This window comes from Mus caroli, unplaced genomic scaffold (genome assembly GCF_978045245.1).
Source record: "Mus caroli unplaced genomic scaffold, Mus_caroli_1 scaffold_15, whole genome shotgun sequence".
NCBI classification, from domain to species: Eukaryota; Metazoa; Chordata; class Mammalia; order Rodentia; family Muridae; genus Mus; species Mus caroli.
Genome location: NW_028227270.1, coordinates 101,288,083 through 101,313,998, shown reverse-complemented (window position 1 = coordinate 101,313,998; position 25,916 = coordinate 101,288,083). Strand labels below are relative to the sequence as shown.

General features: G+C 39.9%; 1 protein-coding gene across 2 annotated transcripts in view; it reads right to left on the bottom strand.

The window, feature by feature from the left end:
• The window catches only part of Nme8 (NME/NM23 family member 8), a 70,451-nt gene extending 49,160 nt beyond the window's left edge, over window positions 1-21,291 (bottom strand). Inside the window, exons 1-9 of one of the 2 annotated variants that reach the window (XM_021180359.1) lie at window positions 21,137-21,291; window positions 20,491-20,533; window positions 20,356-20,413; window positions 20,071-20,177; window positions 17,811-17,882; window positions 14,584-14,700; window positions 13,907-13,973; window positions 12,613-12,686; window positions 3,761-3,853 (exon numbers count right to left, since the gene is read on the bottom strand). In XM_021180359.1, the coding sequence (XP_021036018.1) occupies window positions 3,761-3,853; window positions 12,613-12,686; window positions 13,907-13,973; window positions 14,584-14,700; window positions 17,811-17,882; window positions 20,071-20,177; window positions 20,356-20,413; window positions 20,491-20,523 (621 nt within the window). In that variant the 5' untranslated portion in view covers window positions 20,524-20,533; window positions 21,137-21,291. Of the gene's footprint in view, window positions 1-3,760; window positions 3,854-12,612; window positions 12,687-13,906; window positions 13,974-14,583; window positions 14,701-17,810; window positions 17,883-20,070; window positions 20,178-20,355; window positions 20,414-20,490; window positions 20,534-20,849; window positions 20,887-21,136 lie in introns of those variants that run through there. The other variant, XM_085830806.1, reaches the window with a different exon arrangement.
• Between the last annotated feature and the right edge of the window lie 4,625 nt (window positions 21,292-25,916).

Genomic DNA, 25,916 nt, shown 5'->3' with positions numbered 1-25,916 from the left:
ATGTTTTTATTGAAGATCAGCCTATTCCATGGTGGTCTGATAGGATGCATGGGACAATTTCAATATTTTTGTATCTGTTGAGGCCTGTTTTGTGACCAATTATGTGGTCAATTTTGGAGAAGTTTCCATGAGGTGCTGAGAAGAAGGTATATCCTTTTGTTTTAGCATAAAATGTTCTGTAGATATTTGTTAAGTCCATTTGTTTCATAACTTCTGTTAGTTTCACCGTGTCCCTGTTTACTTTCTGTGTCCACGATCTGTCCATTGATGAAAGTGGTGTGTTGAAGTCTCCCACTATTATTGTGTGAGGTGCAATGTGTGTTTTGAGCTTTACTAAAGTGTCTTTAATGAATGTGGCTGCCCTTGCATTTGGAGCATAGATATTCAGAATTGAGAGTTCCTCTTGAAAGGTTTTACCTTTGATGAGTATGAAGTGCCTCTCCTTGTCTTTTTTGATAACTTTGGGTTGGAAGTCGATTTTATTCGATATTAGAATGGCTACTCCAGCTTGTTTCTTCAGACCATTTGCTTGGAAAATTGTTTTCCAGCCTTTCACTCTGAGGTAGTGTCTGTCTTTTTCCCTGAGATGGGTTTCCTGTAAGCAGCAGAATGTTGGGTCCTGTTTGTGTAGCCAGTCTGTTAGTCTATGTCTTTTTATTGAGGAATTGAGTCCATTGATATTAAGAGATAGTAAGTAAAAGTAATTGTGGCTTCCTGTTATTTTTCTTGTTAGAGTTGGCATTCTGTTCTTGTGGCTGTCTTCTTTTTGGTTTGTTGAGGGATTACTTTCTTGCTTTTTCTAGGGCGTGATTTCCTTCCTTGTATTGATTTTTTTTCTATTATTATCCTTTGAAGGGCTGGATTCATGGAAAGATAATGTGTGAATTTGGCTTTGTCTATGGTAATTGAGAGTTTGGCCGGGTATTGTAGCCTGGGCTGGCATTTGTGTTCTCTTAGTGTCTGTATAACATCTGTCCAGGCTCTTCTGGCTTTCATAGTCTCTGGTGAAAAGTCTGGTGTAATTCTGATAGGCCTGCCTTTATATGTTACTTGATCTTTCTCCCTTACTGCTTTTAATATTCTATCTTTATTTAGTGCATTTGTTGTTCTGATTATTATGTGTCAGGAGGAATTTCTTTTCTGGTCCAGTCTATTTGGAGTTCTGTAGGCTTTTTGTATGTTCATGGGCATCTCTTTCTTTAGGTTTGGGAAGTTTTCTTCTATAATTTTGTTGAAGATATTTGCTGGCCCTTTAAGTTGAATATCTTCATTCTCATCAACTCCTATTATCCGTAGGTTTGGTCTTCTCATTGTGTCCTGTATTTCCTGGATGTTTTGAGTTAGGATACCTTTGCATTTTGTATTTTCTTTGATTGTTGTGCCGATGTTCTCTATGGAATCTTCTGGACCTGAGATTCTCTCTTCCACCTCTTGTATTCTGTTGCTGATGCTCGCTTCTATGGTTCCAGATTTCTTTTCTAGGGTTTCTATCTCCAGCGTTGCCACACTTTGGGTTTTCTTTATTGTGTCTACTTCCCTTTTTAGGTCTAGTATGGTTTTGTTCATTTCCATCACCTGTTTGGATGTGTTTTCCTGTTTTTCTTTAAGGACTTCTACCTGTTTGGTTGTTTTTTCCCTGTTTTTCTTTAAGGACTTGTAACTCTTTAGCAGTGTTCTCCTGTATTTCTTTAAGTGAGTTATTAAAGTCCTTCTTGATGTCCTCTACCATCATCATGAGATATGCTTTTAAATCCGTTCTAGCTTTTCGGTTGTGTTGGGGTGCCCAGGACTAGGTGGGGTGGGAGTGCTGCATTCTGATGATGGTGAGTGGTCTTGATTTCTGTTAGTAGGATTCTTACATTTGCCTTTCGCCATCTGGTTATCTCTGGAGCTAGTTGTTATAATTGTCTCTGGTTTGAGCTTGTTCCTCAGGTGATTATGTTAGCCTCTATCAGCAGACATGGGAGACTAGCTCTCTCCTTAGTTTCAGTGGTCAGAGTACTCTCTGCAGGCAAGCTCTCCTCTTGCAGGGAAGGTGCCCAGATATCTGGTGTTCGAACCTGCCTCCTGGCAGAAGTTGTGTTCCACTCACCAGAGGTCTTAAGATCCCATGGAGGGTCCTGTGAGAATCTTGGGGCTGTCCAGAAACTCTGCGCACAAGGAACCCCGGTGCTGGAGTGGACCAGAAGGGACTTGTGCCCCTCATCAGACCGGGTTATCTGCTTCCTTAATTAATGCAGTCTCAGGTCCCGCATGATTTGATTGGAGCAGGCACTGTGATCTACTCACCAGAGGTCTTAGGATCCCGTGGGGGATCCTGTGTGGGTCCTTGTGGGTGTCCAGAGACTCCCCAGGCCAGGAACTCTGGTGCTGCAGGGGACCAGAAGGCAATCTCGAAGTTTTTAATTCAGTAATTGTCACAGTTGGATCCAATGTCTCCCAGTAGCCATATACTAAAGGCTTGGTCACCACCATGACTGTTACCGAAAGCAATGAAGCACTTTGGCAGAAGGCTGTAAAATCACTGGGTATTACCTTGAAGCAGTTATCAGGATCCTGACATTCCCTCTCTACTATTTTATTTTATCATTTCAGGAAGTAAGCAGCTTTAGTTAACCATGATCTCCTGAATATGATGTTCTGTCTCAACATGGACACCAAGGTTACGGCTCAGGCCACTATGGAATGAAATGTCTCAGATCCTGAACCAAAATACAACTCTCCTCCCTTTCAGGTGACTTTGTCTGGTTTATTTGAACACACTGAGAGAAATCTGGCAAACAAATCAATTTCTGGTAACATGCCTAGGGTGGCAATTCATAAAAGTACACACATATTGGTGACACAATTGGCAAAATTTTACACACACACACACACACACACACACACACGGAAACTTGGATATCTAGAGTAGTAGATCAGTTTAAAGTGCTGACTAGTAGAACTTTCTTTATGGGTAACATACTCTGAACTCCCTAACAATATTCCTGGATATGGCTATTAAGGACTTGAAATGTGCATATTATAAATAAGACTCTAATTTTTAAATGTCATTTAGTTTGAATTGAATTTAAATTCAAATATGTATTTACTGCCCATCATATTGAAGAGTGTTTTTTTGAAGATAGGTCTCCTGATTTCCAAGTCACACACCCACTTTAAAATGTTTTTTGAAACATTATACCATGTTCTTCCAAGGGAAAAAAAACTTGCTGGAGTACAGCCTCAGAGAAATGATTCAGATAAAGAGTAGATTACAGAATCCCTGCATACCAGATGCACATACATGCATATTCCCTCGATATCTGTACTTTTAAAACTTCAAAGATTTCACAATATTTTTATTAGAGTAGACTGACTCAAAATTTGAAATGCTAAAATACGGAAAGGAAAATAAAAGCACAATTCCAAAAGCCATATGTAAACATACATACATATATGCTAAAGTTGAAAATTGATAGGAGAAGACTGGCTAATCACTTCCAGTCTTCAACAAAACAAACCATTGAAATCTTGCAGGATGTTACTGTTCCCACTGAAGATGTCCCCAGAGATACCATCTTGGGCATCATCAATTTGTGGCCATCTTCAAGACACTAAAATTTATTCAACTGGCTAGAATTACCAGTTTTCTACTTTATAATAGAAATATAAACTTATTCCAATCATTGTAGTTCAATGTGTGTGTGTGTGTGTGTGTGTGTGTGTGTGTGTGTGTGTGTGTAAATATATACACAGTGTATTTTTAAAAGCTTCTTACCTGGTCTGCTATATGATTGTAGAATTCCCTCACTACCTCTTCAGGAAGAATCATGTTTTCCTGTATTTCTATAACAAATCCTTCTTTGGTTATCTTCAATTCAGGTCAGATCAGAAGCAAACATGACAAAAGAAAACATGTAAAAGAAAATTAGAGCTATTTTCATAAGAACTCACTGAACTACCTAGATTTTAATATTTTCAGGTAAAGGTCACAAGAAAATCCACATGGTTTAAAGTGGCTCAGAAATGCATAAATACTATCCTTTGATACTCCCTAGATATCCATATTTTTAAAATTTCAAAGATTTCACAACATTTTTATTAGAGTGGACTGCCTCAAAATTTGAAATGCTAACGTAAAAGAATGAGGAAAATAAAAGCACAATTCCAAAACCCCTATGTATATTCATCTATATGAATATATTAAAGTATATATACAATTTCTGAATTATCCATAAGATAGAAATTTAAAATAACTTCTTAACTATGCTCAAAATTATTTTAGCTTCTTTTGTTCCCATGTTTCTGTTTTTGAAGGCTAACTCAAGTGAAACAATAGATTCCATACTATGTTGTCTTCAGAAAATACACCTCACCAGTAAAGACATCTAAAGAATAAGACTCAAATGATGAGAAATGATCTACCAAGCAAACAGAAACTGAAAACAACTTGACATAGCAATCTAGATATCTGATAAGGTATATGCCAAACCAAAATTAGTCGGAATAGATTTCTTAAATATATGTGTGTGTGTGTGTGTGTGTTTGTGTGTGTGTGTGTGTGTGTGTGTATCAAATGCTCAGCCACAAATATTATGGAACACACACTAATGGAGTTCAAAGGTACGATAGTAACTTCAGCACCCCACTCTCAATTTCAGATTCCTCATCCAAACTGAAAATCAACAATGTAACCTCAAAGTAAACATATATGTAACAGACAGATAAAGAATTTTCCATTTGAAGATACAAAACACATTATTTTCAGCAGTACAGGGAATTGTATCTAAATAGAACACATCCTAGGCTATAAATCAAGACTTATCAAACATTAAAAATGAAGCTCTCTGTATTTTATCTGATTATGGTCCCATTAAAATAAAAACCCATAACATAAAAACTACATAATTTCATTGAGATTAAACAAGACACCCTTGAATGCTAGTGAGTCACTGAAAGAACCTAACAGGGAATTTAAAAGTCTCTGGAAACTAATGATGAAAGCAAAATGTACCAACTCCTTTGGGATATAGCTAGGGCAGGTGTAGGAGGAAATTTTGTAGCTATGCATTTGTGCATGACAAGTACCTGATGCAGGAAGAAAAAAAGTATCTGAGAATTCTCAAGAAAATAACTCATAGTTGCACCTCAAGCATAATCTTAATGTTAGTAAGAAATAATAAGGCTCAGGTTAGGTATTAAATTAAAGACTAAAACAACAATACATAGAATCAATCAAAGATTCAGTTCTTCGATAAAATAAGATGGAAAAATATCTTTTTTAAATAATTAAGAGAAAGAAGACGTAAATTAGTAAATAAGAGATGGTGATGGGGCAATTTAATACAGAAAAGGATAAGTAAGAACTTTGAAAATTTGTGTTTCAAAAAGGGGGAAATCTAGAAGAAATTATTAACCTTCTCTGTATGTGTGGTGGTTTGAATATGCTTGGCCCAGGGAGTGGCAGTATTAGGAGATGTGGCCTTTGGGAGGAAGTGTGTCACTGTGGGGGAGGGCTTGGCAAACCTCCGCCTCGTTGCTCCTCCAGCCCCATGCTTCCTGCCTTGATGATAATGACTGACCCTCTAAACCTGTGAGCCAGCCCCAATGAAATGTTTTACTTATAAGAGTTGCCTTGGTCATGGTGTCACTTCACAGCAATGGAAATTCTAACTAAGACAGTATGTATTACATGCAAAACTTCAATCAAGAAGACACAAACAACTTAGATGGATCTATAAGTCAGTAAGGTTGAAGCAGGAATACACAAACCTCTCAAAAATAGAAGTTCACATCCAGATGAATCCACTGTTAAATTCTGCCAAACCTTTAAAGAAGAGCAAATATTAATGTTCCTCAAACTATTCCATAAAATAGAAAAGGAAGGAGTTATTAATAAATAACTCCTGAAGCCCGCATCACTCTGATATCAAAGCAGGATAAGGACACCACACTGAAACAAGCCTATATATCAATTTCCCCAGTGAACATAAACAAAAAATGCTCAAAGTCTTCAAAAAGAATTCAAAAGTATTTTATGAAAACATGCATCATGATCAAGTTGATTTCCCTGGAGGATACAAGTTTTATTTTATGGACCCAAATCTAGAAGTGCAATTTAGCACATAAATAGAAGACAAACTACACATGATCACTTCAATCAGAGCAGAGAAAGTTTAGACAAAGTGGAAAATCCTTTAGTAAGAAAAGCCCTGAAGAAACTAAAGATCGAAGGAGCACACCCAAGCATAAGGATGAGCCTACAGCCAACAGTATGCCGGCCACAGAAAGAGTAAAAACATCACCTCTAAGCTCTGCAATGATACAAGGATATCCATTACATCTCCTCTGTGGTGCTTGACATCTACGGCTAGAAATCTTACAAAAAGAAGACACGTGAAAGAAACAGAAGGGATACAAATAGGGAGGAAGCCATGTAAATAGCATGACCCTGTGACCTTAAACAACCTTGTGTACTCTACCAGAAAATTAAGAGCTGACAAACATCATCGAAGACATAGTGTGAAAAGTCAACATAAAATTCAGCAGTGTTGCTCTGCACTGATGACAAACCTGCCAAGAAACCAGGGGAAAGATTGTTGGCATCACCTTTCTTTACTTCGTATGAAGGCTTGTCTCTGTGTTTTCTACTGTTAATTCTGTACTGACAGAGAGCTTAGTGCGGGTAGGATTTTGATATTGTTATTTCTATGGCCCATGGCCAGGTTTTCTATTCATCCTTCCTCACCTGCCTAAGCCAATTCAGAGATGTATTAGAGGTTGTCTTGCTGCTCATTGGTTGTAATATTACAAGAGTTAATGGCAAAGTAGCTTGGGCAGGAAGACTTGTGAGACTTCAGGGCAGAGGAGAGTGATGCATGGCAGGCAAGCAGACATGAGAAATTTGCAACAAACACAGAAGGAAAGAGAGAACAAAGTGGAGCAGAAAGGTAAAAAGCTAGCCACATGGCAGAAAATTAATATAAGTTTAGATGAACTAGCTGAGAGTCAGCCCCAGTGAAAGGCCTAAAACTTTAATTTATATAAAAGTCTCTGTGTCATATTGAACCAAGGTGGGATCCATGAACATCCCACAATATTTGGCATACCAAAGTATGGCATAAATCCAAGTTTAGGCACTTGATTGAGGCATTAGGCCAAAAGTTCCAGACATGGGAGACAAAGGAGAGTCCCCAGATACAGGAGCAATTGTTGGATGGTTTCCTAGAGACCTCACACTGACTGGGAAGCAACTTTGCCCACAGCTGCCAGCAAGCTAGCTGCAGTCGGGTTCTGAGGTGTCAGACACCACAGTCGGACACCACAGTCTCTGTCTCCCGGCATGTCTCAGTATGCTGCCTGCAGAAGAGTTGGCTGCTGCTTTCCAGATCCAAAGGTGGCCAGGGGGGACCTGAAACCAGATCTAGATAGCATAAGCAAGGAGCACCTTCCTGAAACTCAGAGCGACTCCGGCAAATGCTAGCAGACCTCTGAACTGGTAATGTGTGCACAAAGTGCAGTTAGCAGAGGAGAGAGTACTTAGAGAAACTTAGATATGGAAACAAATACTAAGTTTAAAAGAAGCAAAAAGAAAGAAAGAAAGAAAGAAAGAAAGAAAGAAAGAAAGAAAGAAAGAAAGAAAAGAAGCAAGAGAAAAAGCAGGTAGAATCGTTTTGATTCTGAAGAAAGGAAAGAAACGAACTATAAACAGTCCAAGAAAATAGTTAATTAAATAATAAGGTGAAGTCTCTAAAGAAAGGAGAGAGCTGCAGAGATTAAAGAAGAAAGTATTTTTGTGTCAAAAATATGGAAAACACTAAGGCACTTTGGACCTCATATAATTTTGTTTTGACTCTCAGCCTGGAAATGATTATAATTTGTTCAATAATAGTTATAGTTTTCTATATCCTCTCTAAGGTGGAAATAAAGCCGACTCGGACGAGGAAAAGACTAAGAGATGGAATGCTAGATTAAAGGCAATAGAACAAAAATTATAGAATCAGCTGGTCTCATAGGTCAGAAAAATCCAATCTACAGCCTACACTGCCACCTTGTGGCACGACTGCAGATAGCATTCTAGACCCAGTAGGAAGCCTACAATGATTTTTCTAGTTACAGTAAGAAAATAGCTCCAGATGAGATAAAGCCACAAGGTTATGAAGAATTTAGGTAGAAGCCCATGATAGTGCTATATCTAAAAGATTTAACGAATCAACAATGGCCTATGGCATGCATTCTCCATATGTGATGCAGATACTTAATAATTGGGCCACGCAAGCCATGTAATTCCAAAAGATCAGCCAGATTTAATGTCAGCAATCTAAAAGCTAGCCCTCAACTACAATGACTAACATGGTGGAAAGAAGAGGCTTTAGCTACTGAGAAATGTAATTGGACTAGAGGCATTTATATTGTCAAGGATCAGGTGCTAGGTGAAGGTCAATATGCTGAATTAAGAGTGCAGAGTATGTTTAATGATGTCACTTGGAGCAATGTCATATAGTAGCTTTAAGTGTTTGGGATACAGTTGAAAAATAGGGAAAATAATATGCATCATTTACAAAGATATTCCAAGGTTCAGATGAACCTTTTACTGATTTTTTACAAAGATTAAATTCATCTGTAAGTAGAGCAATACAATATCCAAATACTACAGAAACTTTACTGGAATTTTTAGCTTTTGAGAATTCTAGCTCTGAGTGCAAAAAAGCTGAAAATTATACCCTAAAGGGACAGATTTTCACCTACTTATGAATGGGTTAAAATTACTGTACATGTTGGATCCAATACTTACAATTCAGTTATGATTGGACAGGTAAAGGGTATGAGAGCTCAGGGTGTCCAGTGCTTTGGCTATGGGAGACCAGATTGTTTGCTAAAGGACTATAGACAAACACTTCTTAAAGATACAATTTCTATAATGCAAATTCAGGGAGAAAGCTTCCTGGGATATGTAAAAGATATGGAAGGAGTAGACTTCCTTCTAGAGGTATACAAGGCAACTCTTTATTGTTGGAAAACTTCCTAAGGGATTTTGTTCAGGCCCTGACAAAAAATAACATGAGCCACTAATTAATTCCATGTTGGCCAAGGAGAGACTGTGCTAGAAAGCAACTAGAAAAGACAATGCCTGACAAGACAAGCAGCATTTAAGAGAGATAGCGCAGTTCCGACAGACAGATCAAGAAATTCCAAAGATTCCAGAAAACTGGTATATTGGCAAATTACTATAAATTACCAGAGACCAAAGTTGAAATTACAATTCGATGAAATTGAGATTGAAGGTCTAGTGAACACTAAAACAGATATAATAATAATTCCACACGTTTCTTGGAACCCAACTCTCAAAAGGTATCTACACAGCTCCTATTGATTGAGACATTGACTCAGGAAAAACAAAGGTCTAACATGGATTAAATGTATAAGACCAGAAGGTCAGATAGGAAGGTGGAGGCCATATGTGGTAGACATAGCCATGGATGTTCAGAGGAGCATCTATTGCAGCAGCGGGAAACACAGATTAGCTGTCCTCCAACTTCACGGATAAGTCATCCAGTAGGAGGTGATCTTGATGAGGGTTTGAATAATGTTATCAACACCATTACGGACCATCCAGACTGTCCACTGCAGAAGGTGGCTCTCCAAATTTATATGGAAGGCCACTGCTGACAGAGTACCAACTAGTTTACCATTAAAATGGTTATCTAACAAGCTTGTGTGGGTATATTCCTTAAATGTTACAGGCTCTAGAATATCTGGCTGAAGAGAAGCTAGAGGCTCAACATATAGAAGAGTCTACCAGCCTTTGGAGTTTTCTTATATTTGTCATTGAAAAGAAACCTGGAAAATTAAGGATGCTGATAGATCTCAGAGGAACCAATAAAGCAATTTGGCCTACGGGTTTCTTACCACCTGGAGTCCCCTTAATTCTTTGTTACCTATGACCTATTATAGTGATTCATTTAAACATTGCTTTTTCTCAATATCCATTAAGAAATAAGGTAAAGATTTGCTTTCACTGTGCCATATTTAATCATGAAAAATAAACTAAGAGATACCAATGTAAGGTCTTCAGGAATGTTAAACAGTCCCATCTGTTGCTAATATTTTATACAACAGCTCTTAGAAACAATTTTTAAACAGTTTTCTTACTCTATAAATTATCACTATATGGGTGATATCTTACTGGCCCATTCAGATGCAGATACCTTCAAAAATTGTTTGACAACGTACAGAAAACTTTACCCTGCTGGTTATTACAAATTGTTCTTGAAAAATACCAAGAGATTTTATTAATCATCTGGGATATGAACTAGGTTTACAGAAAAGTCATTGATGAATTAAATCATCCTTGAGGCTTTAAGGATGTGTTTGTCTCAGAACAGAAGTCAGGATGCGTTGAGGAGGAGGACGTTTTATTTTGACAGGAAGCAAAAAGATATGAATTCCTTCAGAGTTAATTAAGATTAGATTTGACCATGGAAGAAATCCTGAAAATCTTGGCTGATGATGTGGAAGAAGAGACCAAGAAGAACAACAGAACAGTGACACAAATGCTGTTCCCCTTACATGGGAACAGAGGCCAGCGGAGATGTGAATGCTTCGGGAGCAGCCAACAAATCTGTTCTGGTTTCCCGCTCCTCATGGACTATTATTGCATGGCCTCCTGTCACATGGCATGGATAGAGATGTACATTCCAGCTTGGTTATTCAGACCTCGTAGACTTATAGAGCTTGACAGATGCCTTTCACCCTCTCTGACACAGAGCAGAAAATCATCACTAGCTGATCTGTGCACACCGCACATTCCCTACATGTGTTAATATAAAAACATCCTTACAATATTAATCTTAAAACTTTGTGTGTTCACTGAAGACACAGATCAGACACCAATGAAGACGAAACAAGTAGTCCGGGTGGTCCAGCTTTACAGATTGCCTCAATTGCTGTTTCCTTGAAAATTGCATCCAGGACACCTTCAAAGTGGCTAGCTCCAGGTGGTCCCCCCTCATAGACTGCTTCAGCCAGGACTTCACCTAAGCCCTGCATTTTCCTAGTCCAAGATGATCTCACAGAGCCTAGACATTGTGTGAAATAGCCAGCTTTCCCAGGACTTGGTCAGTGTCCCAGTTTTCTTAGGATCCTTGAAAGATACCTTTCCATCCAAGACAGCAAGAATCAGTTTAAGAGCCATGATGTACCCATTCTTGAGTGGTGGACTGGGGTGTGTTTGGTTGTACAATGGGCTGTGGATAGTTGTTACTTAGGGGGAGTTGGTTACAAGTTGTTATTAGTCTTGGTCAGGGACAAACAAAGTAAAGGAGATTAGATTCAGGGATTTCTTTCTCTCCTTGTCTGTCTCCCCTCTATCCTTTGTCTCCTATCTAGATGGATGAAAGAACAAGAAGTGGGGATATGAAGGTTGATTATTGTATCCTCTTGATAGGAAAAACAAGGGTGGGCTATTGTAATTACTTTCAGACTAGAAAGCAGTAAGTCTCAAATATTTTACATTCAGGTTGATTTTTACATATTGATAGAAATTTAAGGTTATATTAACTATAATATACTGTATGTATGACTCAACTTGTACTGACACAGAGTGCAGTGCTGGCAGGATTTTGGTCTTGTGTCTATGGTCCATCACCAGGTTTTCTGTTTGGTAAGTAATTGTCCTTCCTCACGTTCCTAAGGCAGTCTAGAGATGTAGCAGAGGTGATTTCATTTCTGAATAGTTGCAATAAGGAGCTGACTGGCAAGAGCTTGGGCAGGAAGTAGGGGGCAGAGAGAGTGGCATGGGCGAGGCAAGAAGACACAAGAAATTGAAAGCAGATCCAGAAGGGAATGGAGACCAGAGGAGATCAGAGAGGTAGAGAGCTAGCCACATGGTGGAAAAGCTAAGATAATTCTAGATAAGCTAGCTGAGTGTCTGCCCCAGTGAAAGGCCTAAAATGTCAAACCATAAAAGTCCCCTTGTCTTATTGATCTGCTGGTGGGATCCACAAAAGCTCTGCAATACCTTATTGTATTATTACTAAAAGAAAATACATAGAAAGGAAACCCAACCAAACAGGAGAAACAATATCAGTACAACGGACTCTTTAAGATACCAAACAGAGATACTGGAATAAAAGCAGGAGTCACTAATTATATCCTATAGTTATCACGGAGTTTTCTGTTTTGTAAATAATTGTATTATAATTTCACTATACAATGCATATTATAATCTCTCTCTCTCTTTCGTGTGTGTGTGTGTGTGTGTGTGTGTTTGTGTGTGTGTGTGTGTGTGTGTGTTGGGTCGAAAAGAAAGCACTGAATTAATTTTTAAACTATGAAGTGTACCATGGACAAGGCAAAGCAGGCTAATGTGTGTTTACAGCAACATTGTACTACTAATAGCTAAACAAAAAGAACATTTATAACAATTGTACATAACATCTAAAATCCTAACAATTTCCGCAGGGTGATGGCAGAAAAGAAATTAATACAAGGAAGATACAGGAATAGATGGGATCTTTGTAAGACAGAATAATCAAACTCCTTTAGCGAGAGCTGGGAGTAGCAATTCAGTTCTATTTTATCCTATTATTTTGTAACAAATTTAAACAACCTTTGATAAATATTACTTACTTTTTCCTTAATTTCTATATTTTTTCTCATGAGTACAGCATCAGGTTTGATAATTGCCATATTGTAAACTTCCGCTAAGAGAAAATCCAAAAATTATTATTATTGTTGTTCAGATATAGGATAATGAAAAGTCTAGTAATAGAAATATGAATTGGTAATGTCTGGGCTTTAAGAATATATATATATATATATATATATATATATATATATATATGGAGAGAGAGAGAGAGAGAGAGAGAGAGAGAGAGAGAGAGAGAGAGAGGCATGTAGTTTTGGAATAATTCTCACACATTAGAATTCCACCCGGGGTTCCCACCATTCAGCATTAACAATGACTGAAGCTTCAGCTATGCACTGTGCAAATACAAATGACGAACCAACAGAGCTACTATCTAAGAAGTACTCTCTTAGCACAGACTTCTTGTGTCTTGGTTACCTCTCCTGTTACTGTGATAAAAGACCGGACAGAAGCAACTTCCAGCAAAAAGGGTTTGTTTTGCCTCACAGATCAAGCAAACCAGCTCCCATGGTGGGGAAGTCAAGGTGGCATGTGGTCACATCACACTACAGTTGAGAGGCAGAGTGTGATGAATGAACATGGATGCTCAGCTACTGGTCCCTCTTAGGCACTCCAGGGTCCACCCTGGGGAATGGCATTACCTACAAGTGATCTTCCCTCCTCAGAAGAAAATGTTAAAGAACCCGATCAAGGGAATCCTGCACGGGCACTTCTAGATTCTGTCAAATTGACAGTTAACACTAACTGTCACATCAGATCACAGGGTGTAAGTAACTCTTTTCCTTTACTGTCCCTCAGGAAGTAAACATATGTGCATATGTGCTCAAGAGTATAATACAAGCATATGAATACATGCGCACAGTAGAACAGATACACACACAAACACATGGAGAATCCAGTAAAGGCATGGAATTTTCAACTGGGATGTAAGTAAAAGCTACTTAATTCAGAGGAGAAATTAACTTTAACAAAGTTAGGAGGTGATAAATGAACTAGAAACTAGCTGCCCAGATCAGTTTCAGGAGATAGGAGCACACCCCTGGGTAAGCTTTGAAGGGTCTTTATCCAGAAGATGAGGCAAGAGAAACAAACAAACAAACAAACAAACAAACAAACAAATAAAAAAAGGTGCCATGTCTTGCAGTGTCTGAGCCATTGTGAATTGGAACAGCCCTGTACTGACTACACTGATAAAGCAGCTCTTTGTTGCTATGGTAGTGTAGTGAGGGAGTGTGTGCAGATACAGTAGCTCGACTCTGTTACATTGTTACTTACCAGCACTTTCATACTGTACTTCCCCATAGTCTTCATCCATTGCATCTACTAGAGGAATTTCAACATACTGTGAAAGAGAAAGGAAAGTAAAACAGTTACTTTAGTGTAACAGTGGAAGAGTGTCTAGAAACTTTGTTTCTAGTAAACAAAAGGCAGGGGATAGAGTGTAAAACACAAAGACCCCTTTGTTTTATATTGGCCCATGCATCCAGCACCTTGCTAGTTAGAGAATGTTACACTTCACAAGAAGCGAAGGCTCTTGTGTCAGAGGATGAAGCCCCATTCTGTGATACTACTGGGAGGTTGTGGAAAATGTTAAAGTAAACCCTAAGTGGAACGATATAGTTCACTTAGGACACGGCCCTGAAGGATCTCTTCCTCTCCTCTTTCTTTTTCAGTTCTTGGCCCTCCACGAGTTAAGCAACTTGGTCTACTACAAACTGCCTGCCATGGTACGCTAGCTTGCTACAGCCCTAAAGCATTAGGAAGGGAAGGAAGACCATGAAATGCCACCAGTAGTAGGAACCCAATCTTCTTTAACAGCTGACTATGCTGGGTATTTTATCACAGTGACATAAAGTGCCCTAGCACATAGAGCTAGGGAAAATACCTTGGGAGAATATAAAATATAAAATATAATATTAAGACATTATACTAGTCATTCACGGGAATATTACCTGAGGACGATCCATTTCACCTGCTACAATTTTCCTCTCTTCATCTATCAAGGTAATGACTTTTCTATTGATAAGTGGAGCATTTGCACCCTGAATCTTTGCAATAATTTTACCATTCTACAAGAGGAAGTATAAAGAAAGTTTCATTTTCATAGTTAGTGATTATCATTCACTTTGAACTAAGTTGCCTCTCCTTGCTCCCACCTCCCATCAGGTTATACAGCTTCTACAATCAGCCATTTGAAAGTAGTACCGGTGATAACCCTACAGGAGTGGTCACCTATTACCACCAATCAGAAGTGCCTGCCTCATCCATGCTTTAAACGTGAGGGACTCCAGACAGGACCTTTAATTTGCTCTAATGATGTTCTGGATTCCTTTCTGTTGATTGTGATAAAACACAGTGATCAAAGACAATTTTGAGAGACAAGGGTCTATCTGGACTACACTTCACTATCATAATCCATCACTGAGGAGGATCAGGGCAGGAACTTGAAGTAGAATCCATAGCAGAACACTGCTAGCTGGCTTGCCCTCAAACTTTCTCATAAAGCCTAGGACACATGCCTAAGGATGGTGCCACCTACAGGAGACTGCACCCTTCTACACTAATTATTAATCATGACAAGAACTCAAATATGTCCACAGTCAATGAGATTTAGGTAATTCCTCAATTAAGACTCTCCTGATAGATGACTATGTTAGCTCAGACTGACAGTAAAAACTAAGACGGATGCCATATCTTTTTTTTTTTTTTTGAGACAGGGTTTCTCTGTATAGTCCTGGATGTCTTGGAACTCACTTTGTAGACCAGGCTGGCCTCAAACTCAGAAATCCACCTGCCTCTGCCTCCCAAGTGCTGGGATTAAAGATGTGTGCCACCACTGCTGGGCTCGGATGCCACATCTTTTTGTCTATCTTTCACCTTGTATGTATGAAACATCAGTTTATGGACATGGACCAGGCCTGATGGCATGGAATGAGAAGCCTGGTATCTAACCCTATTAAATAACAAATAAAACACCCAAAGACCCACAAAAGTACAGAGACACATGGCATAGCAACTACAGTTAAGAGTTAACAGTTAAGAGAAGCTGAGAACACTCAGAATCTCTACAAGACCGTGTCCAATCAGGGAGATCAGCGGAGGTATTTATATCAGGAAGTGTTTCATACTTTAAGATATGGAAGATTAATAAGAGAACAAGAAGGGGGAATGAAAAAAAAAAGAAAATATATTATGCAGAAAGGTAACAGACTGCAAGGGTGCAGGACCTCAAGGAGACAGGGCAAGTGAGGAAACACTCTGGGAAACTGGGTCTGAATCCAAAATGTATGGTCTTGACACTCAGAGAATTCTAAGTGAAGGCTCCCCTCCTTCGTCTCACTGGAATGCATACTGTGCCAATGACGTTCTTCTTTTTTTAAGATTTATATTAGTGTGTGTCTGTCTGTCTGTCTGCCTGTCTGTCATCTGTCTGTCTGCCTGTCTGTCTATGTGCATCCATGCACATGTGCACATACATGCAGTCAGCCTGGAGCTGACTTTACAGGTGGTTGTGAAACACTGCAGTGATTGACATGGGCTTAACTGCTGAGCCAGGCCTCTAGCCTCCCAGTTAAGTGGTGAAGGTTATTTTTCTGCTTTCTGGGAAGGACTGCAGGGAGCAGGAGAAGATTCTATCTGAAATTCAGTTGTAGGTCTAAGTTCTATACCAGTCTGATATGATAATTCTCTTGAGAAGAGCTGCTCCCACTGACACTTGCTGGAATGAAGTTTTGTCGGCTAGAAATGCTGACTAATAAAAAGAGGTTGGTACATAAGTGTTTGAGTAAATGAGTAATCTGGTGGAGGGCAGCTCTGTGGCTAGGGAATATCATTCTTTCATAAGTGGTCATCAACGTGGTATGTTCAGAGAAAGATGTCTGAGGCGGGAACATGGGGTTTAATAGATGGAGGTAAGTTGGAAGGAAAGATCTTTGATGGAAAGGAGAATAAAGCATTCACAAGCCAGGGCAGAGTGGGGTGTCTGAAACCCCGATAGCAAGGCTTGGGTTTGGAAGTCAGCCTTTGCACCACTTGCTAAACTGTGCGGTTATGAGCAGGATTCACGCTAAGATGTGAAATGACAGGACTGAGGTGGGAGAAAAGAAAAAGTAATCAAATGTAATGGATTCTAAGTAACAAAGGAAGATGAAGCAATAGGCTATGAACGGGAGGAAGGAAGAGAGAGAAAGAGATTGACTTTGCTCAGGAATCTGACAAAATCTGAAAAACATAACATAACAGAAACAAAAGCAAAACCCAACTAAAAACCAAAATCCTCCACCTTCAGGCTGCAGGCAGGTTTCAAACGAGGCAATTTTCCCCTCTGTATGGTTTCTTATTCTGTTTCTTTAAACTACATGCAGACTAGGTGGCATCAAACTGCCACTTTCTACAAAGACCATACTTCTTTAAAAGATGAAAATTCTATACATCAAACAGTATAATTCAACATAACACAAGAATATGATACATTTTTTACTCAACTAACTCAATAATTCATTTCCTGAAATAGTTGAAAGTGTATTATTTAATAGAATTGAGAGCTTATACACAAGAGATGTTATTAATAATTATTTCTACTATCAAAAGACATGCACCCTGTACCGGAGGGTTGACAGAGTGGTATATGCTTCCATCAAAGTTTCTATGACTACCACATGGTTGCATACTTAACTATAGACTGGTTTTTAAAAATATATGTTTTACTCTGTTGTTTCCTTACTGTTACAGTTGTGTGCCTATTATAAAATATAGGCAAGTATAAAGAATGAAAAAGATGGCTTCTCCAGCCCAGGTAGAAACCAATGATATCAGCTCCAGGAATAAACTCTCTACACTATTTCTGAACATTTGTGAACATGCAGATGGAAGCAAAAGGTGACTAGACAGACACCTTTGCACAAACCCATGAATACTTAGAGCCAATTCTCTCCTGCAGCTCTTCTGAGAACAGCCCTTTGTGCTGGTAAATGCAGTCTTATTTGGCTTTTTTTTTCTAATCAGCTTTGTGTGCAATAGTTTTAACAAGCTCCTGGGAGGTGAAATCTTAAATTTATTATTAGACAAATAGAGATAAGGCAAACACTGTGCAATTACTACCACCAGCAAACAACTCCATGATAATTCTCAGTGCTCCTTCATGTGAATCAGATAATGAGATGATAAATGCTATACTTACAAGACTAAAGAGAAACACGGGCTCACATTTATCTCTAAATGGCTGGAGAGTCACAATGTTGTCAGCTTCAGCCTGAAGGATATTGCAAACATTTTATACAAGAATAAGAAAGCAATGTCCACACCATTCTGTATGCTATGTTCAAACGATATCGAAGCATGCACAACTTTTCTGGGGACTGCAACATTTCTGGGGTTGTGATAGTTGTATGAAGGATCAAACAGCTTGCATTAGCAACTCAAGCCCTGTGCTATTTGGAGCCAGCTGTACCTATCAGTGTTCTCCTTTACAAAAGTGCTCTCCTGGCCCTTGGGCCTGTGAAGGCTGTATTCCCCAGTGTAGGGGAATGCCAGTACCAGGAAGTGGGAGTGGGTGGGTTGGTGAGTGGGGGAGGGGGTGGGGATAGGGGTTTTTGGAGGGGAAACCAGGAAAGGGGATAACATTTGAAATGTAAATAAAAAAATATCTAATAAAAATATTTAAATTTAAAAAACATCAAACAAAAAAAACAAAAGCAAAAGTGTTCTCCTTAGTCAAACTCCCCTCTGTTTCTACCTTCCTCACTTTCTGGTCTTGCCATCTCTCCTCTATTCCAGCCCACGTGTTCTTGATCTAATGTCTGTTGCTCCCTCCAGACAGGTCACTGTCCATCACCCAGGACAGAATGTCTCTTTCAATACTGTACTATAGACACGGGTGGGGCTGTCTCACTTGCTTTGTTAGGAAAGCAATGATTTTCCAACTACATGTAACTCCAGCTCCAAGGTTTCTGACACCTCTGTTCTTTTGGGACACACACACACACACGTACACAGAGAGAGAGAGAGAGAGAGAGAGACAGACAGACAGACAGACAGACATAGACACACAGAGAGACATACACACACCCACACAGACATACATACACTCACAGAGACACACACAGAGATGCACATATATTCAGACTAACACATGCACATAGTTTAAAAATATAAAGAAAAGAATGACAGGATGTTTCTGCAGAAGGGGAGGACTAGTCGACAGGTAAGGTCAGGAAGAAAACTGTGCAAAGGTCCTTTAGAAGACAGGGAAGGCCTGCACCTAAAAGATCCCATGGGTGGAGGTTTTGTGTCTGACTCATGGACTGCGTAGTTTAGAAACCTAGAGTAAAAATGCACATACCAGTTATCTCTTTCTGCTGTTTACAGCTAGCTCACTCAGGTATATATATATCTAGGAGAAATGTATTCTCTATCTGTTCAATATGGATCATGTAAAGTAAATCTTAAAAATTATTTTATAGCTTTTTAATATTTAAAGCATATCTTAATATTAAATAAATAATTATTAATCAATAATTGAACTCTAATAAAAAATTAGATTCACATAGCTAAATTGCCTCAAACACTAGATTTCACAATAATTTAATTTAGTAGCATCAGTTTTATAATTTTTAAAATTTGTGTGTGTATGAGAGGCCGAGAAAGGAGAGAGAGAGAGAGACTGACAGACCCATAGACCGACAGACAGGCAGACTGACAGACAGACAGAGAAAAGGAAAGACTCTTTCTCGGCTTCCTTCAATTGAGTCCCAGGGACCAAACTTACATCATCACGCCTGCCAGCAAGTGCCTTTGTCCACTGAACTAGCCCAACAGTCCTCAATTTTCAAATTTAAATTAATTAAAATTGAAAATGCATTTCTACAGTGGCTCTAGATAGTTCTCAAGTGTTCTGTTTGTGCATAAAGCCATATTGGACAGAAAGATTCTAACCAAATGTTAACTGGATATAGACTGAACTATATATTATAACTGGCTATAGATTGAATAATCAGTACAACTGAGTCACGTGCATTTGACTGTGAGATTTAATCTCTTGTCACTTTTGATAACTAACAGCTAAAAGAGAAATTACTTACTTTGAAATATGTGTGCATAGATGGGTGCCCAGGGTTCTACTCTGTGTCACCCAAGAAACAGTCCCCCATAATCTTAACTCAGGGACACATACTGACCATGCCATGCGACAATGTCAACAGATCTATGTCCATTACTATACTTTTCTGAGGTTTCGGTCACGATGAGTTATCTCAGCATCATGGAAATTTGATGAAAATCATACTAATTCTCAAACCTGTAGAACTAAGTAAATAGTTAAGACTACCAAGCCAACATTGTTTAGAGTGGAGACTGACAGTTTCCTTAAACTAATGAAATACTTGAAGTACAAGGAGATGTTGAAACACAGCAAACACGCTGAACAAAAACAAAAATCTTACAACGACAAAGTGAAGAATCTCATCTTCATTCAGTTCATTTTTTAGTTTTCTGAATAAACTTTGCACGGCTTTGCAAGGTCCACACCAGGCTTGGTAAACATCAATCACTGGGAAATATAGTAACATTTATCAAAAGGCAGAGTCAAAGAATCTGGAGGCTGTCACATTCCCATCCCAGATGAAGGACCCCAGGGAGGAAGGCAGGAAGGCAGCTTTGAAACAGGGAGTTGAATTCTGCAAGGTATGGAATCAAACCTGAACACTGACAGCAGAGAGCCCCAATACCTGTTAAGCCTTTGTTCAGCAACATCTCATCCCACAAGTTCTGACTATTGACGACTGACTGCAAAAAGCAAAATATGGTAAGAGGTGGCAAGTGTCGTTGCACCAGAAGACGACCTGCTGGCAGGATAGACCCACCTGTAGCTGGACTTCACGCTTTTTGCTTGCCATTTGTCTACTTCTGCATGGAATAGGAAAAGAAATACAAAACGTGGAATTTAAGCAATCTTCTCTTTGTATACCCAAGCCACATCTTAAAGTACTGCCCGATTCCCTTTAGAAAATACTGGCCTGCTCAGACTAGCCTCTAGAGAAGAGTCAGTGTCACAGGCAGGCTACTGCATGCTGGGCAGGGATTCTTTCAACAAACCAAAGCAATGCCAGAATGTTGCAGGCTTTTTTTTTTTTTTTTTTTTGAAGTCATACTGTGTGTGTGTGTGTTAGTAATGTGGTGGTTTCCTATGCCTTTAGCAGAACATGTTCATTGGTAAACATACCTTTTAGATATGCTCACTCCACTATTATTGAGTTTTTAGGAGAAAATCACGACTGTTCTCTGGAGCAGAACACAAATATTCCATGGGTGATAACATCAAGGATGCATAGTAGAAGACATTAAGGTGAAAGAAAAAAATATCTCCTAAGACTGCATCCCGACAAAGTTGCTATACACCATAATGAAATGGGCCCTTTCTGTTAAACTGGGATCTTTATAGACAATTTAAATGGTCTCCCTTGCTGGGGTCTATGGCCCTTGATAGAATGAACTCCTGAAATTCAGTACCTGGACCGCTGGGTCAGGCCCGGGATGAAGGTGGCAGGGCTCCTGCTGTGCCTTCTTCCCCAGCAGGTCCAGTCAAAGGAGGGGATGAGGTATGCCTAGCATCACCCCCTGGAAGATGAAGGGCAAGGACGCCAACGTTCAGCCCTCGAGGCCCGGCTGGCCCTTCCCTCCCTGTGGTGGAGGCTCGAGGATCCTGCTCACAGCAGGTAGAACTGGACACCAAGCCCAAGCAAGAGCAGTTGGCGCCTAAAGTTCCTCCGGGACTCCTGCTGCATTGCTCTGGAAAGAACGTTTCTACTTCCTCAAGATCCCTCCCTCTGCTGCCTCCTACCAAGTTGCAGTCTCTGAGACTGTACAGGGTCGCCACCCCTCCCCCATCAACATACCCAAGTCCACCTCAGCATTTCCAAGTTCCCAGGGATTCTCGAGAGCGGACCTGGAAGTCTCTCTCCTGGGCTTTGGATCCTGTGTGATCAGCCACGCCTTACAATAAACATACAAATCCCTCAAATTGGAGCAGAAACAGTCCTTCCTCCCTGCTGAGATGACTCTCCACCTTTGTTAATCTACTCTGATGCTCTCCGTCTTCAGGGTTCCCACACACCCTTTCTTCAGTTCCAAGTTTGGCTCTCTCTCTCTCTCTCTCTCTCTCTCTCTCTCTCTCTCTCTCTCTCTCTCTCTCTCTCTCTCTCTCTCTCTCTCTCTCTCTTCTCTTCCTCTCCCTCTTGAGATAAAACCTGAGCATGATGTCAAAGGATAAAAAAAGTGCCATGGAGCACAGAGCTCAGCCGAGCGCTGTCCACATAAGCATCGAGCCTAGGCTGGATCTTGGTGTAATAAAAATCAGATTACCAATTATTGTGCTAATTGGAGTGAGTCTTCTGACAAAACTTTCACAGACATTCATGGACCCCTCGTTCCTAAAACACTAAAACGGCCAGAGCTTTGAGAATTTTCAGTTTGCTATTGCTATTTAACTCATTCAACAAAATCGCAATCTTTCCGCCTTAGTGTGTTCTTCCTGAAGTCTGTATATGAATTTTTCACATTGGCATATTTATAAAAACATTTTGTTTCTTGTCTCTTCTAGTTGACTATCACACTTAGAAACATTTAATTGCAGCTTCACAGAATGTCCATCAGGTGGCAGTATGCACTTCTGAAGCAGTCCAGGAAGAAATCTCTCGAAATCCCTGACCATACGCTGCCTGAAGTACACTGAAGATCACCGGTCAACCTGGGACACCAAAGATACAGAAGAGCTCTGGGTTCCTTCACTCGGGCTTTGCATTGATTATCCTGTTGCTGATCTCTGTAATAACATGTTACCAGTTGGAGGATGAAAGGCATTCTATCAGTTCACTTACCCAGTGATGCTGAGCCCCAGGGTCCCAGGATTTTTTTAGTTTGCTTGCTTGCTGGAGAGTCTCAGTATGTACCTCACATTAGCCTCTTTGCAGTACAGTCTTTTTGTATCATTTCAATCTTCAAAATATGCAATATACCACATACTCCATGTTTAAATATGTTATTGTATATACTGATTTATTTAGAAATGCTTTCTTCTAGCAGATTCAACGGCTTTCACCTCACCAGTCTGCTGGGCACCACATATTATTTCAGCAGGAATCGCCAAACACACTTTTGTGATCACAATTTCTAAAAACTCACCATCAATTAAAGTTGCTAACAGTGACCCGTACTGGGTATAATTGAAAAGCAACTATGTTCCGTTGTCTCATGACCACGGAATCAAAGTTTTTAAAGATGGTTTCCACAATCCTGGGAAGACACGAGTTACTAACTTAAATAAGTTGAGAATGTATTTCTGAATGGGGAAAGGTTATTCTGAATCTAGGCCATTTTTGCTATTGCGTTCTCAGAAGTGCCGAGAACTTCTCATCTTACACTTGTGGAAATGGAGACCCCCCAAACTGACAAGAAAATAGCCCAAGTAACAGAATTTTTGTTTGAAAGATTTACTGCTTTCTCTTACACGGGACCAAGTATGTCTTCACTCACATGTCAACTTCTGCCTGGGGAGAGCCGCTGCTGAGGAGCGCAGCCGCTCCCCTCAGAGCCAACGTCACAGCTGTGACTTTAGCTTTTCCTTATTGTTAGTTTGGTAAAGGATCTAGCTCCTTTGTGTTCTTTTTGTATTTTTTGTTTTTATAAAACCTTCCTGTATGGGAGTTTTGCCCGCATATATATCTATACACCAAAAGCACACACTACCCTCAGAAGCCAGAATCCCATGAACCTGGAGCTATGCATGATTCTTAGCAACCATGTAGGTGTTGAAAATCAAACCCAGGCCCTCTGGAAGAGTAGCTGTGCTCTTGACCACTGAGCTGTCTCTGCAGCACATGTCCAATACTTTTTGGTCACACTGGGGTCTAAGAAATTCTAGTTTTGCAGACCACCTGACAGCTGACCACGTAAGAATGTTTATTTTCTCCATCTGTTCGTATTGTCACACTCCCTCCACATTCTCTCCTTTTTTTTTTTTTTTTTTTTAATCCCCTTGGGAAGCAGAAGGCAGGAGAGACAAACCTTCAGCACTCTCAGCCACTGAGATGGGGTAATTTGCTTGGAAGATCAACATTTTTTTACTCAAGGAGACTAGTTCATGTGTGGAGCAAAATGCATTCCCAAGAGAGCAAATCCAAAATTAAAAAAAAAAAAAGTCATTTTGGTGCTCAGTATATCCTTCCCCCTTCACACATATAGAATAAAATATAAAATATTATTGTATGTTTCATAATACCACTTTTCTGTCTATAACAGGAAAGCCAAATAAAAATGATTTGAAGTGTAGTAGTTTCTTTTTCTTAGGATAAAGGGAGTGTGGATGTAGACAACTTAAGAAAGATGGTCCACACCAAAAGTATCATCAAAATCCAGCTCACGCAGTTTCTCTTCCTTTTTGGGCTCTCCTGGTCTCAGTAGCCTTATCTCTGATTAATTATTAAAACATGCAAATTAAATATGGTGCTATGGGGCCTGGGGTAGGTGTTGGCAACAGTTGATGAGGAAATGGAGGCTCAGCAAAGGCTTTCTGAAGGAAGCCATTGGGTGTTTCAGTGTCTCCTGGGAGGTTGGCATTCACATTCCCCTGAAGAGGACATGAATGTACTGCAGAGAATGAGAATGGTCAATCTCTTCACTGGGAGGCCCCACTCATTCAGCTCAGGATGCTGCACAGGGTGTGGGAAGGTGGTCCAGGGTGGAGCCAGGTCATCAGTGTACTCATCTGCTAGGAGGTAGGAGTTCCTGTGAGGGAGCTGGAATAAACTCTAATAGAAATGAAACCAGTGAAGAATTACATAACATTATGGTGATGTCATGACTTCTGCAGTTTAAAAATCTACTCTGGCTAGGAACCAGAGAATGTGTTGAAAGAGATAGGGGAGAGATGAAGACTCTGCAGCCAGGGAAGCCACAAGGGCAATTGATTTGAGAAAGACTGCCTGCTGTGAGGTAGGTAACCTGGAGAAGTAGAGGAAAACATGAGTGCCAGCAGAGGCTAGGGAGCACTTGATAACAGAGAGTCCTGTTGTATTCCCAAGTTGCTGGGATGCCAGGGTGCCATTCCAAACCCAGACTGCTGCAATAAAGCAAGCTCCTGGAATTTTGCCTTTGTTCCCTGAAGCATATAAAATTATGTTTATATATTGTAGTTTATAAAACATGCAAAAACATTATTCTTGTGTTAGAAAGCGGCTTGTATCTGGACAGATCACACCAGGCTATCACAGCTGCACGAGAAGAGGTTTTTTTCGGGGGTGGGCAGGGAAGAAAAGGAGGAAAGAAGGGGGCAAAGAAGGGCGAGGGGTTGGGGGGTCTCTGCCGTTTATTCCGGTCATGACATAACACGCACACCAACACGCACAAGCGAGGCGCACAGGTGAGGGGCATGCCGGGAATGTGTGGCAGTTGCCATGGCAACAAATGCATGCGGCTTCTTGTCGCTTAGGGATGACATCATTGCTGGATTCGGAGACTGTAAGCAGCTTCTGATGCCAACTATGTTTTAAAAAACAACGTGGATCAGTTAATTTGAGATGCCCCCTTGTCAATAAATGGTAATGTTTTCTTGTAATATTAATGCTCTGGGCATAGTAACTAGTCACTTTCTGATTGGATCTAAGTGTCAACCCATGAGATAGAACCTATACCTGACACTATTAAGAGTCAAATACCTGTGGCTAGATAACTTTAGGGAAAAACTCATTACTATGATTATGCTAAATGATTAATGCATTAAAATGACTCTTAATGACTGACTGCTATACCCATAAATGACCAGAGCATCTTTCAATCTTTAAAAGTTTTTCCTTGCAGTAGATGGCAGTTGACTCAGAGAGCCTCAACTGGTTGATATACAGAGTAAGGGGAATGCTCACACCTAAATAGGGCATTCGTATCCTCTAGGTTCATAGGTCTATGTAGAAGAGGCAGACATTTTGTAAGAACTAGAGGCGGTCAATACCATCAAAGAAATGGTGCTTTCCATCAATAAGACAGCTGCCACATGAACTCACAATAATGGTAACAGCATGTACAAGACCTGAACAAGCTTCAGCCAGACAAAATCTTAATTAGCATGGGAATTGGGGAGAGGTGGGCAAGAAATCCCATCAGCAGCTGAGGATCTGGTATTTTGGAGTTTCTGGGTGAGGAGAGTCAATTTTCTTTAATGATGTGACCCCTGATAGGCTGACAACACACCACAGCTGGCCACACTCCCGATACTAACTAGGCAACAGAGTTGAGAAAG